This window comes from Colletotrichum chrysophilum (assembly GCF_026319265.1).
Source record: "Colletotrichum chrysophilum strain AFK26 chromosome Unknown scaffold_92, whole genome shotgun sequence".
NCBI lineage: Eukaryota > Fungi > Ascomycota > Sordariomycetes > Glomerellales > Glomerellaceae > Colletotrichum > Colletotrichum chrysophilum.
The window spans coordinates 47,613-62,297 of record NW_026517379.1 but is presented as its reverse complement, the minus strand read 5'-3'; the positions used below and the strand labels follow the sequence as shown (position 1 = coordinate 62,297).

Genomic DNA, 14,685 nt, shown 5'->3' with positions numbered 1-14,685 from the left:
AGGATAAAGCTTTCTTGGAGACGAACAAGCAACTAGCTGCCTGCAGAGGTTGCCTTGTTCATATCGCGTGAAAAATGTTGCATTACCGAGCTTGTTATTAATGTGGCGTATACATGAATGAAAAAGCGGTTCTTGCGATTCTTTCCATACCTCATAGTACTGAGCTTACCTACTTCCAGAGCGTGAAAGGTGTATGATACTGGTGTGTAGGATTTTGTAGGTGCCTACCTATGGAAGGTATGGTGTGAAGGAACCTGCGGGAGATACGGATATCTAGGTACGTACTTTACCTAAGGTAACCTAGGTATGATGTGAAGGCGCGGGTACTCAGCCTGCATGTGAAGTCTCCCCTGCAAATCGGGCCTTGGTTCAGTACCTTAATCGGCAACCTTAGCGCCATTGACGCGCCACGGCCTGCTCTAGTCTCGCGTGTCTACGTACAGTCCTGCGCTCTCCCACTCTCCCCTGCACTTTCTCCAGCGTCCCGTATTCCAACGGAGGCATCCACTACCTACTATCTACCTCGCCAGGCTGGCTTTGCCTTGTCGTCAACCAGTCTTCGTCTGTTTGCCTTTACTTAGAGCATCCTTCTCTCCGACAAATCCTTCCTCCTCATCGCCATTCCTCGCTGCTTGGCCAGGTGCCGCTCCGCTTAGCCACGTTTTTCGACTTGGATGTTCTTCGCGTATCGGTCGCGAAGAAAGTAGCACCTAGGCATGGCCAGCGAAGAAAGAGCTTACGGCGTAACGCCGCCCATCTCCACAGCCCTTCCGACGGAATTGGAGAACCAGGCGAAAGAGGCACTCATTGAGGAACTCAAGAAGCAGAATACCTTCGAAAGTCCCGCAGAGACTGCCAAAAGGCAAGCAATTTGACCGTTCGAGTCGCCCCGAATGTGTCCTACTAGCACGACAATCTAACCCATTCCTTGGCGAATCCAGGTACCAGGTCATCAACCACCTCCAGCAGATTTGCGACGAATTCGTAAAAAGAGTAGCTCGCAAAAGGGAAGAAGGAAATGAGGCTCTCATTAGAGATGCGAGAGGCCAGATTTTCACCTATGGCAGCTTTCGCCTGGGCGTCTACGGCCCCGGCTCCGATATCGATACCCTCGTCGTCGCCCCCAAGTACGTTACTCGGTCCGATTACTTCGAAATATTCCCCGGTCTGCTCAAGGAAATGGCCCCTTCCGACGCAATAACGGATATGGCAGTGGTGGAGGATGCCTTCGTCCCCATCATCAAGTTCGAATTTTTTGGCATCAGCATCGACTTGATTTTCTCCCGTATTGCCATGCTGAAGCAGCTGCCCAAGGAGTTCAATGTCCAGGACTCCGGCTTGCTTCGAGGTCTAGACGAGGCAGAACTTCGCTCCTTGAATGGTACGCGTGTTACCGACGAGATTCTAAGTCTTGTACCGGAAGAGGCTACCTTTAAGTTAGCACTGCGCGCCATCAAACTTTGGGCACAGCGACGCGCAATCTATGCCAACATCATGGGCTTCCCCGGAGGTGTGGCATGGGCAATGCTTGTCGCTCGAGTTTGCCAGCTGTATCCGAAGGCCGCCAGCTCTGTCATCGTTAACAAATTCTTCCACATCATGCGCCGTTGGCCGTGGCCGCAACCCGTACTGCTGAAGAATGTGGAAGGTGGTCCTCTGCAGGTCCGCGTCTGGAATCCCAAGGTGGGTTGGAAATCGAAGAGCCTGGTTCAAACCTGTCTTCGGACCTCTGTTGACCCTCGCACTAGGTTTATAAAGGGGATCAATTCCACCTTATGCCCGTCATCACCCCCGCCTACCCTTCCATGTGTGCGACCTACAATATCACACGATCTGCGATGACGGTCATTCAACAGGAGTTGACAAGAGGTTGCGAGATTACAGACAACATCATGGTTGGCAAGAATCCTTGGAGTGATCTGTTTGTGAAGCATACCTTCTTCACCCAGGGATACAAATACTACATTTCAGTTATCACCGCGAGTACTGACAAAGAAGCCCACAAGATATGGTCTGGTTACGTCGAGTCAAAAGTTCGTGTCTTGGTCCAGGGCTTGGAGCAGCATCAGTCTATAGCATTGGCACATGCGTTCAATAAGGGCTACGAGCGCCGTCACAGATGTACGAGCGACGAAGAGGTCCAGCAAATCCAGGCAGGAAGCTTTAATTTCCTTGTCAAAGACAGCCAGGCCACAGACGACGCGGGTGCTTTGAAGGAAGAGAAGCTCGAAACCAAAGCTGAGCTGAACGGGATTCCAGGTCTCAAGACCGAGACAGACAACATTCCCGGGCTTAAAGCTGAAGCGCTTGACACGAACGTGGGTTCAAAGAAGGAGGTCATCGAAGAGGACAAGTTCAAATTGGAGGATGAGCATCAGGTCAAGCTGGAGGACTGCAAACCGCGGTCGCCTCTGGCCGAAGTGTTCACGACAACGCACTATATCGGCCTTACATTGAGCGAAGGTAGGTCGCCGCTAACTGATCTGTGTTCAGCACTCCATCCTTTCTTTCAGGTTCCCTTGAAGTCTTCTGGGTGTGGGTAATGCTGACTTGCTAGGCGCCAAATCGCTTGATCTATCGTATCAGGTGGACAACTTCAAGTCGCTGTGTACTTCGTGGGATAAATATGAGCCTACACTCAACTCCCTGACGGTCCAGCATGTGCGAAGGTAGGCGCAACACGCCGGATGTATCGGTGACTAGGCTCATTCGTATCTAGTTTCAACCTCCCCGACGACGTTTTCGAACCTGGCGAAAAGAAGCCCCTGAAGCCTCAGAAGAGGCAAAATGCCACCAACGGGGCTGCGCAAGTCAAGAAACGAGGTGCTTCAGAGGTATTGCCACGACTAGAGCTCGCCGCTACAACGGAAAGCTCGCTACGGCCCAATGAAATCCCTTCGCCAAGCTTTGCTAACGAGTCATCTAGGAAACTCCACAACCTCCAGCAAAACGCCAGGCCGCTTCTGTGACAGCGGCCGGTTGAGAGTGTTCTGCAGAGCATGCTATTGCACACCGTGCATCAAGGCCTTTCAAGTATTCAGCTTCACCTGCGAACACTGTTGGCATGATGCCAATACAGCAGCCTTTGCTGTACACCCCTTTCACCAGTTCACTAATCAGCAGGCAAGGAATGACGAATGCACTCCAGCTGGGTCAACTGCGGCACCATGGGACGGCTTTAGACGGCAAATGCAAAACTAGTCAGGATGCTCGCGCTACTTGTCGAAGAAAACTTCAGCCAGTCGACACACCCTACAACCACCCCCCCAGAAAAAAGAAAAGGAATCAAAAATACCAGTACGTATCGTGGACTTTGGTATGTTACTCGCCGATGGTCGCTCGACGTGAGTCTACTCGGACGAGCGGAGACTACTAAAGAGCAATCCAGGAATAGAACTGGCACCCATGAAATCGGCGTGAAGGCAGCATGCGGTTTGTATGCATTGCAGTCAGTATCTTCTACTCTCAGGTGTCTGGATGCGCTTGAGTAATTGTACATTAGACATTCCACAGCTTCACGAATAGACCGTGCATTATCACTTGTGGTTGGTGACCCTCGTCTCGTAAGGTTTGAATTGTGTCGGCTCGAGATATCTATCAGTAGTCGTCGTCGTCGTCGTCACTACCACTCGACCAACCCTCACGGTATGCTTCAGCAAGATCGGCAAGCTCGTTGCTAATATCCTCACGATCCTCCACACCGATGGAGGACGCAACAGCTATGCGCAGTTCTTTCATTGCTGCAGACACGGATGTGTCTGTGGAGAGGCTCGCTATGGTGCCCAAAGTATCTGGGGAGGTCTTGTCGCTGCGGTCTGGGTAGATGTGAGGGAAACTATCGAGCATGGGGAACCCCTTTTCTGTGTGGTATCTGTGGCACGGTGAGCTCTAATTAGATAGTGAGGTAGCTTGTGCCGCATCCTCCTTGACATTGGGAGGTATATCGAAGAGGGCGGCAGTTCTCTCACCTTTGAGTGCTCGTCTCCACAAGGGCAGCTCTGGGCCGATATCTTTGCTTGCTATCTTCCGAGATTTGTGCCTGGCCACGGGTGGTGACAGTGTGACCAAAGAAATGTGGCGTGCTGGCCGATTCCTCGAGGCTTCTTTTGCGGGGCAGGGGTTTTGTTCTCAGGATATCAAAAACGTCAACGTCCAGCTTGGTATGGTCGTCTACATGGTTTATTCCCGCGCTCGAGATTGATTTCGGCCCGGTAACGCTCAACTGAAGCCTGCTCATAGTCTGCTTACCCTGCAGATTCAAACCGCTGACTAAATCACCAAGTGAGGCCTGAGGGCTACTCCCACCAACTTGAGAATTCAGACGCGACGCGATAGTGGCCGTCTCCATGGCAGTACTTAGCAGGGCTGAGGTATGCCAGAGAGACTGCAAGTTCAGGTTGATTTTGGAGGGCAGTCGGCCATGAGGAAGTGCCATGGGCACCATCATGGAAGCATGCTCACATAGGTCCTTGACGGTTCTCGCAGTATTGGCTGCTTGCATACGTCGTTGATCCTGGCGATAGGGTTAGTCTGATTGCCAGGACGAAGAAGCCACCCAAGAATCTAGATTAGGGGCTCTCACAATCATCAGCCCCGGAGCAGGTGCCTGCAGACCCCAAACCCATATGGGAGTTTTTCCGTATTCATCCCGTAGACGCTGGATGTACTCGGTCGCGAAGCCACCCCAGGCGTCGTCGATGGTGGTGACGATTTGGAAGCCCTGCGTTTGGTCCGCTTCTTCGATGAAGGGGCGAAAATCTCGGTCCACTATGTCATGTTCCCTGTCCAGACCGTCAAAAAGCTCTTTTCCTAGTGACCATTTATCAAAGGGCATAATGGATGAGTTGAGCTCATAGTCGTATAGTTGATTGAGTGACTTCGGGTGGTAGAAGACGCGAGAGAAGTCTGACCAGTACCGCACGTCGGACGGTTTGAGTGTCGGAGCAGGAGCGCCAAGATCAAGACTCTGCTGGTAGGCACTCTGCTCTATCTCAGGCTGTTTGTGAACATGAGCGGACCCTTCCCTGTCATGAGGTGAGCAGGACTGGGGAAACAAAGGGCCGTTCTGGTGAGGGGATATGGATTGAACCGACCAGAGATGGGTGGGAGCAGATTCATCGCTGGCGTCGTAGAGGGCATTGATCTTGCGGAGTGAACCGAAGCCGCCCTTCAGGTCATAGATGATGGTGCGCGGGAGGAAGGTCTCGGAGCCATCCAGGGCTACACCTGGGCGCCAGTGAACGTTGTGATTCACCGGAGATTCATCCTCGGCCGAGTAGGTGAAATAGGATTCCTGGTAAAGAAACGAGTCGAGTCAGCGGCCAACGAGCAAAGCGGTGGTATAGAAAGCTGGGGTCTGAACCTGGGTGTTCCAGAAATGAGTCGCTGCGTAGTTGCTCAGCTCGCCGAGTTGCAGAGTGATGATCTCGTGCATTTTGATAAAGACTGGCCAAAGTGTGTAGCGCAAGTATGTCTACTGCAACGCCAATTTACATGTACCCATGTGATATTCAATTCGATGCGGGCGATGTGGGGGGGGGGGGAGTGGGCATACGTGAGGTAAGGTACTACCTACCTTACGTAGTAGAAGGACGCGGATCGGTTGCTGCCCCGGTATGTTCTCTATCGCGCTCCATCCGCCCTACAGCCCAGCTGGGTTTTGGGTATCTCTACGTGACTGATTGAGCGACTAACGTTCCCGTGTATGGGTTATGAATGTGCCAACAACCCCCCCCCCCTCCCCTTCTTTCTGCCTAAAATAAGAACTGAGGTAGCTGAAAAGCTAGTCGTGCCGTTCGTCCATTGGGTATCAACAATCGAACGCAACTCGGCGGAATAAGGGAGCAACGCGCGCACCACCGCCATTTCTAGGGATAGAGAACGGCGACGTTGTGGTGCGCCGCCTGAGGGTCTGGAATGATGGCAGATATTCTCCCCCTTGACGGGATGTCGGTTCCTAATTCCATCGCACCACCCTGCGATGCGATGGACTTTGATGATTCAACCTTGGCCACAGGACAGGGCTTCACGGGCTGTGAGAAATCCACAGTCAACCGGCAACCTGTGTATGCTATCCATCAATGCACACACTGTACGCGCAAAGCTGTTATGGGGCTAGGAAACTGCGTAGGGCGGCGGATGGGTGAGGAGTGGGCACGATGCACGGAATCTGACACCTTTTTCGCGCACAATGCACGTAATTTAGGAGCGAGGTACGCACGCTGCACGCACACGTACAGTATCAGCCCGGACTCAGTGCCTGGCGGTACCAAGTCGGGTAGGTTGGTTGCCTTACTTCATTCAGCCCGGGCAGGTAGGTAGGTAGGTACCTGCTGGCCAGTACAGATAGCCACTGGGAGGCTTAGCATGCCGTCACAGGCCACTGATTTACCTTTCTTCCCTCAGCTCTATCAGCCTTGGCAAAATGCACCTCACCTAGGCACCTTGGTTGGTACCGACACCCCCGACTTAATTAACGCCCTTCCCCCTCCCTCCCTCCCAAAAAGGCCGACGCGTGCCAGACATTCGCGACAGCATCTCTCAATCCTTGCACAAATCCAAGCCAACCGCTGGCTGATATCCTCAGCTCCCACCACTAATCATCTTCACCTCCACGGTTACCACTGTTCGTGATCGCAAACTCCGGCCTAGGGATCACTCTTCTTTTCCCTCCTCTGCTCCCGCAATTTTTAGACGCATACCTGTGGTGGTCATCAACGCCATCCGACCGCGGCTGCTACCACGACTGCGACCGCGACCCAATCTTGAAAGTGAGCCACCTGCGCTTGCGCCTCGCGTGGTCCCAAGCCCCGGCTTTCTTCTCAAAGCATCAGGTTAACTCACATTCAACCGAAGCCTTATCCAACTTACAGCCTCCCTCGCTTCCGCACTACTCGCAGCCAACCAACCCATCCAACGCACACCCTACGCTCATCCTCCTCCTGGTGGCATTTTTCTGCCTCGAAGTCCAGTTCAACCAGCCCTCACGAGTCTACGAGACACGACCGCTCGCCCCCCATTCCGCAACCCTGTGAGACCGACTACTTGAACAAACGCCGCCCATCATTGTTTGCCCGGTTTGGCGCCCCCGAACTCCCCTTGCTCGGATCCTCCTCCATCAGCTGCCGCATGCTGCAAAAGACACATCCTCACTATGCCTGCATCAGCAAAGCGCTCCCAGCGCACCCGTCGCGACACCCGCCGGGACACCTCTCCCGCCGCAAGAGTCGATGATAGCTCACCTAGTCGCCCGGCCAAGCGTCGCAAGAAGGTACCCGTTTCCCTAACCCAGGTACGCGCCACATCAGGACAGTCCTCTGACATTGCTTTCAGGTTGAAGAACCGCCGCCAGTCGAGCCCGCCGACGAAGACGAGTCCAGTCTCACCGCCGATCAGTCCGGTCAGCCCTCCAGCGACGATGATCAGCTACTCTCCCAGGTCGTCCAGCATTTGACTTATCCCAAAGAAGGGCCTGTGCAAGCCAGCAAAGACCATGCAAACTCAATGCATGAAGCCAACAAAAACGGCGTTCAGGCGTATGCTAAGATCGCCGCACAGGATTGGACCTTTTACATTACGAAACTTAACGTCAATATTGGTCGCTCGGCTGAAGGTGTCGACGAGGATGACGAGGACTTCATCCACATCGATCTTGGCCCGAGTAAAATGGTCTCTAGACAACACGCTCGCATTTACTTCAGTTCGAAAGAAGAGGTCTGGTTCCTCGAAGTCAAGGGAAGGAACGGTGTCCGAGTGGATGGCGTGTCCTTGAAAGCAGGTCATTCGAACCCTCTTCAGAGCGGTCAAGTACTCGACATCGGTAACACAGAGATGATGTTCGTCCTGCCGACAGAGGTCACCCCTCTCCACATCCACAATCTCTACCTGAAGAGGGCTGGTTTGTCACGACAAGATATCACAAGTCCCGCTCAGCCCAGAACAGATTTGCCAGAGGAGCCGTCTTCAGCTCTGGGATCAACAATCAGGAGTTCGCGAGGCCAGCCCTTCCGCCAGCCCATAGCTCCGGCACCAGCAGATTACAAGCGACCTGGGACCCCTCCCTCTGTGCGTGGGAAGCCCACACCATCGCAACACAAGTCGCCACATTATTCGAGCTCGGGCACTCTTTTGGTGAACTCGAATGACATTGATCTTAGTCACGACGATAATAAGCACATCAAGCCACAATACAGTTACGCGCAAATGATCACTCAGGCCATTATCAATACGCCCGAAGGGAAGCTCAATTTGAATGGTATCTACAACTTTATCATGAACAACTACGCCTACTATAGGCACCAGCAAGCCGCAGGATGGCAGGTACGTTTCATGTGACCAGTTCCGTCTCGCTCAGGCTGTTAATTTTGTCAAAGAACTCCATTCGTCATAATCTCTCGCTGAACAAATCATTCGACAAGGTGGCCAGATCCACTGATGAGCCTGGCAAAGGCATGAAGTGGCAGATTGTCGCAGATGCACGTGAAGAAATGACCAGGAGTGCATACAAGGGCGGGCGGGGTGGCCACCGAGGCTCCTCGGCGCCTTCTTCGCCCAGCCAGTTGAACTACATCACACACGGTCCGAAAGACGTGAATGCAAGAGGGGAGCCTGCCTCAACGCGGAAACGAAAAGTGTCGGCTACAGGCTCACCGCCTCCCAGCTCTTCCCTCGCTGCGGTACAATCCACCCCAGACCGAAGCACACGTCGTCTTGCACCTCCCAGCACGGCATTGACTGCGGATGGAAGTCCTCTTCCAAGGCCCCGCAAGGGCGGCACGTCGGCCTCGGCGAGCTTCACCTCGGCAAGCTACAATGATCAATCTCCGACACTGACTTCATCGTATCTTCCTGACGAAGGAGCATCCTTCGTTACACCCGCACCCCACCGAGTTCACCCACGACTAGCACCGCCTAGCACTGCCCAGAGGCCTAGCCAGCACATGCCTACCAGCTCCCCGGCGCCCTTTTGGAAGTATGCCGAGATTGGTAGCACTCCGCTGAAGCCTGGCGCCCACTTCGACATGAGCCCGTCCAAACCGTCTCTAGGTGGGGTTCCTCAGAGCAGTAGTCCACCCCCGGCCAAGTCACCCAACCAGAGCCCGACAAGATCTCAGAACAAGGAATCATCCCGGGAGGCGCCAAGCGAGCCTTCGAATCCTCCCGAAATCGAAGAGGAGCAGGGTTTTGACTTAGCAAAGTGAGTTCTGGAACCATCGACGGCAGAGGTTTTATTGTACTAACAACCGCGCCAGGGGTTTCCAAAGCATTGGTTCGTACCATGCGCCTGTGAGCCGAGGAATATCCATAGCTAGTGCTATGAACGGTCACTCATGATAATGGTAGCTAATGACAAGAAATGAAATTTTTAAAACCGATCACCAACGGGTTCCGAGTGTGTGCCTCAGTCCATAGACAGTGTGGTATGTCGAGGAACGGGTGGAAGGGCCTCTTACCGAGAGCGAAATCATTCAAAAGAGTGAAGAAGTGTGATTCTGTCAAGTGTTCCGCCCTATGCTACTTTTTTTTTTCTCTAAGTGCCGGAATCTATCAAGTATGCACCGACCGTTAAGCCCATCCAACTATATCAAGTACACTTGCCCCAACCTCGTTATCACGTATATTCTGATAAAAATACAAGTATGTGACGGAGTTGATGTCTGTCCCAGCAGGATCAGCAGCCAAAAGCGTGCACACGTTTCTCTTTTGTTCGCGATTTACTTAGAGGCCTTGCCCCTTCTCTTCGGGTTACCCCTGCTCGGCCTTCCTTTTGAGGACTTCGCCTGCTGGTCGGTGCCCTCGATGAACTTGATGAGTTCGTCGATGCTGCGCGAGTCCATTTGCGAGGAACCGCCCAGACGAGAGTTTTGCGTGGTAGACACGCGAGGAGCGGGTGCGGATGCCTCGTAAGGAGACCCCTTGGGCGTGAAGCGTATGCCGGCACGGAGACGGCGTGCCTGAGCATCCTTCGCGTGCTTGGCAAGAGCAACGGCGTTCTGTGTCAACTGCTCAAGCCAGCTCTCTGCCTCCTTTGTATTTTTGTCATCAGGGCCGAGCTCACTGAGGAAGATGTTGTAAGACTCGCGCATGCGGTTGACGGCGGCCTTGGAGTCCTGATCCAGCGCAAGAGCCTGAGCGAGCTGGAACAGAAGAGTGGCAGCATTGATGGACTGCTTGCCGAAAACCTGCTCACAAATGCGAAGGGACTCCTCGAACCACAGCCTTGACTCATGGTAGGACTTGAGGTGTTGCAGCATGACAGCCCCATTGTTGATAGTAGTGATAGAGTCAGGATGGTCAGCGCCGTAGATGATCTTCCAAAGCTTCAACGCATGCTTGGCGTAAACCAAAGCGGCGTCGCTATCGCCAGCCTGGTGCAGGAAGAGACTCAAGTTGAGGTAATTGAGGAGAGTCTCGGCGGAGTCGACACCGACCGTCCTCTCAGAGACGACAATGGCCTTTCTTGCGAGCTCAACTGCGGCCTCCTTCTCTTCCAGTTGGTAGTACAGCATGGAGAGGGTGTTGTAGACGCGAGCGACCTCGGGATGAAGAATTCCATAAATCTGCTCATGAAGGGATAATGACTCCAGAAGAAGCTCTTGGCCAAGCTTGCGCTGGCCCTGCATGATGGAAATACGGCCAGCCTCCAGAGCTTCTTCGGCAAGAGCGCTTCGCGGGCACGAGTGCTTGACCACTGGCACGAAATTGACGATATCGTCAGCGGTGAAGGCGGTGGCGGGAGGCGGCGGGCTCGAGGAGGTAGGCGAAACATCCTTGGGCGCCTTCTTCTTCTTCTTGTTTTTGCTCTCGCCGTTGGCCCCATTTGTAGAGGTGCCGTTGGTAGCAGGAGCTGGAACGGCCTGCTCAATGGGCCTGCTGGTGAAATTATATTCCTTTGCCTGCAGCTGAAAGCCAAGCTTCAGGGAAATTTCACGCAAGAGCTGGAGGGGCTTGAATTTAGTAAACCACTCGGCGTCCAGACGGTATCTGAATCTCTTGAAGGTTTGTTCCTCGATACTGGTACGGATGGTCTCGGGCGTGGCCTTCTCGAACGACAAGTCGGCATCTGAGTACAGAGACCTCAGAGTTGAGTCGATTTCAGCGGGGGGGTTGGGGTTCAACTGGGACCCCAAAAGGCAGTTGAGGAGGTGGGAAATGCAAGCCGATGTGAAAGGTGCGGGCAGATGTCTGAGATATGTGGCAGCGACGTGCTTGAATGACCGAGCGACCATGTCCTGGATGCAAATGTCTTTCAGGCACTGAAGGCGAGGATCCGAGGCGAGAGTTGCAACCTTGCCGGTGTATCTGATGTTGATGCCCCTCTTGTGCAAGAGACGGCCAAGAGACTGACCATCCATGGGGAAGCTAATCTCGCAGTCGGTAAGCTCACGAATGAGGTCGGAAATGACCTGCTCTCGAAGATACTTGCAGGCGAGGCGGACATCCTCTTCATCCTGCTCCATCTCAGCCTTCTCCGCATCGGTCTTAGGGACCTGGCCGCTAAAGACATCGGGGTTCAGGGAAAACTGGAACTTCGAAAGGTCAATGTGGTCTTTCGACTCCTTTAACTCGTTCAAGGCCTCTGCCTCCTTGTTGTTTTCAGGCTTCCCGGCTTTAACAGGGTCCTTGGCGGATTTGGACTCTGCTTCGCTTTCGCTTTCATTCTCACTCTCCTCACTGTCATCACTTCCGTCGCTCTCGTCCTCGGTCTTGGCTTGTTGAGATTTCTTAGACTCGGCAGGGGCTTCCTTTGTCGCGTCCTTAGCCTTGTCGCGCTGGGCAAGCTCCTCGTCGACCCAGGCTTTCATCTTCTTTCTGCCGTACGACTCAACCAATTCGGGGCGGAGGACCGCCATACGATGAGGATAGTCATCGAAGCCCTCCTCATTCTCCTCAAGCCAATCGATATCCAGAGGCGTCACGCGATACAAGTCCAGAACGTACTTTCTTCCGTCTGTGCCCATCAAGCCCTTGGTCTCGACGCTGGCCTCCAGGTCGACACGCTTGCCATCCTTGTCCCAGACAGCATGCTTTTTGACCCTGAGAGCGCGCGACAGCTTTTCGAAAACAGACACGAATCGCTCGTCAGACGCGACAACATCTTTGCCGTCAACAGCGCCATAGTCGATTTGGTTTTCGCCAGGGTCCCTCTGCTTGAAAATGCCAGGCACGATACTCTGACCAACGATGCGTTTACCAAGGTAATCGACAACGACCGTAGCAGGTGTGAAGAGGCCATCGATGTCCAGCTGGTTCACCAGCCTGACACCAGCCACGTCCTTGCCAGTTGCAACACGGGCAGCCTCATCGCCTCCCTCGGAAGTGAATGTGCCCACGCCATCGGCACCAAAGGAGAAGAAGACATTGTTGTAGACAAAGATCTGAGCATCCTTGCATTCCGTGGGATTCAGGGGGGCGACCTCTCCGCGAGCAACCAAGACCGCACCTCGAGTTGCAGCGTCGTTGTAGTCAGCGAAAAGTTTGGACATGAGACGCTCACGGAAAACTCTGTCTTGGACGGTCTCTTTCGGCAGCTCTCTCGCTGACTGGAATTCTTCATTCCAGTCTCGCAAAGTGTCCGTGTTATCGGCACCTGCAATCAAGTATGTTTCTTGGGAACGTGTGGGGTCGGCAGAATGGGCGCATAGTGGGGAAGACGCCGAAGGTACGACCCATGGCGCCGAGGGAATGGCATTGGTGATTTGGAATGTCGCCAATGGGTCCTTAAGGCTATTGAACTCCTGGAATTTCAAGAAAGAGGCCGAGAAAGATGGTGAAATGAGGTCAAGTAGATTCAGCAGTGAGTGAGCCGACTGGCCTCTAGGGGCAGGTCGAGGAAAGGGATCGAACTTCTGGTTGGAGGACTTGTTGACGAAGAAGCCGCCAACGTGAGCTGTGATCTGGTGCTGCTCGCCCTCATTGGTCGTGGCCACAAGGTACAAGAGGTGGCCTCGTTGCTTGAGGTGAGGGGGCGGGGGGTTCCAGGCCGACAAAGAGACAGACTTGATAGTCTTCGGAGCTTCTTCCTCGGGTGCTGGGGGAAGCAGAGTGGAAAGCGGAACCGGCGCACCAAAGGTGTACTCATTTTTAGTGGCATCATCCTTGGCGGCTTGGGAATAGACCTGTTCTGCATTGGACTGCTCTTCCGACGGGGGCTCGACGGTATCGAGAAGAGACAGGCCCGGGAGAACACCTTGGACAGCATCGGTACGGTCTCCGGCGGCGCCAATGAGCTCTCTAATTCGAACAAGATGTATGCGAGCCTCCTTCTCGGTGTAAGGCTCCTCGACCAGCGTGACCTCAGGGTCCTCGCTCAAGCCTTGTATATCCGAGATAGGAAGGAAGTCGTTGATGCGTTCGCCTCGATGTTCCAAGTGGAAGCAGGTGTACTGGAACGCCACGGGCAAGTCGATGATGGACTGCCGAACTTCATGGACCTGCTCTTGAGGAGAGACCTGCAGCGGAACAGGCAATCAGCGACGTGTACTTGCGAATGGGCATGTGCCAGGCGGCTAACCGTGATCTGCATCTGACCGGGTTCGTGAGGGAGCTTGATGGTAAGATTGATCAATGCTTCCAGGCCTTGGTCGACCTCAGCGCCCTCGGGCTGAGCCTCGAACTGGCCCTCGGCGGGAAGCTCAGGCTCATTTGTGGCATTATCTGGGTAGATGGCTTGTATTTAGCTTGGACTCAATCAAGAAGCAAGCGCTGTAATGGACAATACCTTTGCCTGTGGGTTGATCGGAGTGTGACATTTGTACTTCTCTTGTGCACAACAACTTGATTCCTTGTTTTGAGAAGACAGTCTTCCTCGAGTGGTTGGTTGCGGCCGGAGAAGTAAGACCTTGGGGAAGAGAGGGGTTGAAATCCAACAATCGCACAACCCACCAAAACAACACGATGGGTGAGAAGCGTCAGTACCTTGGATTCACTCGACTCCAAGTGAAGGGGGGGGAGAAAGAAAAAAGGACAGAGGCCTGAAAAGGTAACTGTTCCAACCCAAACGACCAAGTTGGATTTTGCGGGTGTGTGGAGTGAACAAGAGCGTTTCCTGCGAAGAAGAAAAAATTCGCTTGTAGAGAAAAAAAAAAAAAAAGTCGTGACGGCAATGCACCGGGCCGGCGTATTGGAGCTACGTTCGGTTTTTTCGGGGGAGAGGGAGCACCGTGCCGCTCCAGCTCCACCTCAGCTCCAGCACCAGCCGCGGTGGGCTGGGTATCGGCGTCGTTCTAGGGCGGCTCTTAGGTAATACAGTGTACCTAGGTAGGAAAGGCACAGGCGAGCTGGAAGCTCAGGTCGGCTGATGTGACCCACTTCAGGAGCCGTTGTTACCTAGGTGCCGGTACCTTAAGTCATCTTGTTTACTTAGCGTCAAAGTAAATATTGAGGTGTGAGAAACGACGAATCAAACAGTGAACGGACTACAACGTGACCTCGTTCGACCAGCATCAACTATTCAAATTTTTTTTATCAGACTCTGAGCTCTGTCTTTCCCATTGTCATCCTTTTATTTGCCCAACTTATTCTCACAGTCTGGTATCTCTTGGGGAACAGATCGTCCCAGGTTTGCTTCACCATCGCGGACCACCGCGGAGACCATTTGCTTCATCTTAACCGCTTGCAGCATTCAACAGCGTCGCAGAGCACTGGTTAGGGGACTTGGACTCTATTCATTAGTCTTTGACATAC

The 14,685-nt window shown here is 53.5% G+C and overlaps 4 protein-coding genes across 4 annotated transcripts; 2 read left to right on the top strand and 2 right to left on the bottom strand.

The window, feature by feature from the left end:
* Positions 1–716: 716 nt before the first annotated feature.
* On the top strand, positions 717–2,969 carry COL26b_009498 (uncharacterized protein; the record flags this gene model as incomplete). The annotated part of the gene is made up of 5 exons (XM_053182226.1): positions 717–840; positions 908–1,683; positions 1,749–2,463; positions 2,558–2,669; positions 2,720–2,969. The coding sequence occupies 5 exons, from the start codon at positions 717–719 to the stop codon at positions 2,967–2,969; spliced, it is 1,977 nt and encodes a 658-aa protein (XP_053033809.1).
* Positions 2,970–3,597: 628 nt separating this feature from the next.
* Positions 3,598–5,434, bottom strand: COL26b_009497 (uncharacterized protein; the record flags this gene model as incomplete). The annotated part of the gene is made up of 4 exons (XM_053182225.1): positions 3,598–3,871; positions 3,969–4,513; positions 4,583–5,293; positions 5,363–5,434. 4 exons carry the CDS (start codon positions 5,432–5,434, stop codon positions 3,598–3,600), a joined length of 1,602 nt encoding a protein of 533 aa, XP_053033808.1.
* A 1,719-nt stretch (positions 5,435–7,153) lies between these two features.
* COL26b_009496 (uncharacterized protein) lies at positions 7,154–8,334 on the top strand (the record flags this gene model as incomplete). The annotated part of the gene is made up of 2 exons (XM_053182224.1): positions 7,154–7,270; positions 7,333–8,334. The coding sequence occupies 2 exons, from the start codon at positions 7,154–7,156 to the stop codon at positions 8,332–8,334; spliced, it is 1,119 nt and encodes a 372-aa protein (XP_053033807.1).
* A 1,379-nt stretch (positions 8,335–9,713) lies between these two features.
* Positions 9,714–13,751, bottom strand: CLU1 (Intracellular distribution of mitochondria; the record flags this gene model as incomplete). The annotated part of the gene is made up of 3 exons (XM_053182223.1): positions 9,714–13,451; positions 13,514–13,656; positions 13,721–13,751. 3 exons carry the CDS (start codon positions 13,749–13,751, stop codon positions 9,714–9,716), a joined length of 3,912 nt encoding a protein of 1,303 aa, XP_053033806.1.
* Positions 13,752–14,685: the final 934 nt, after the last annotated feature.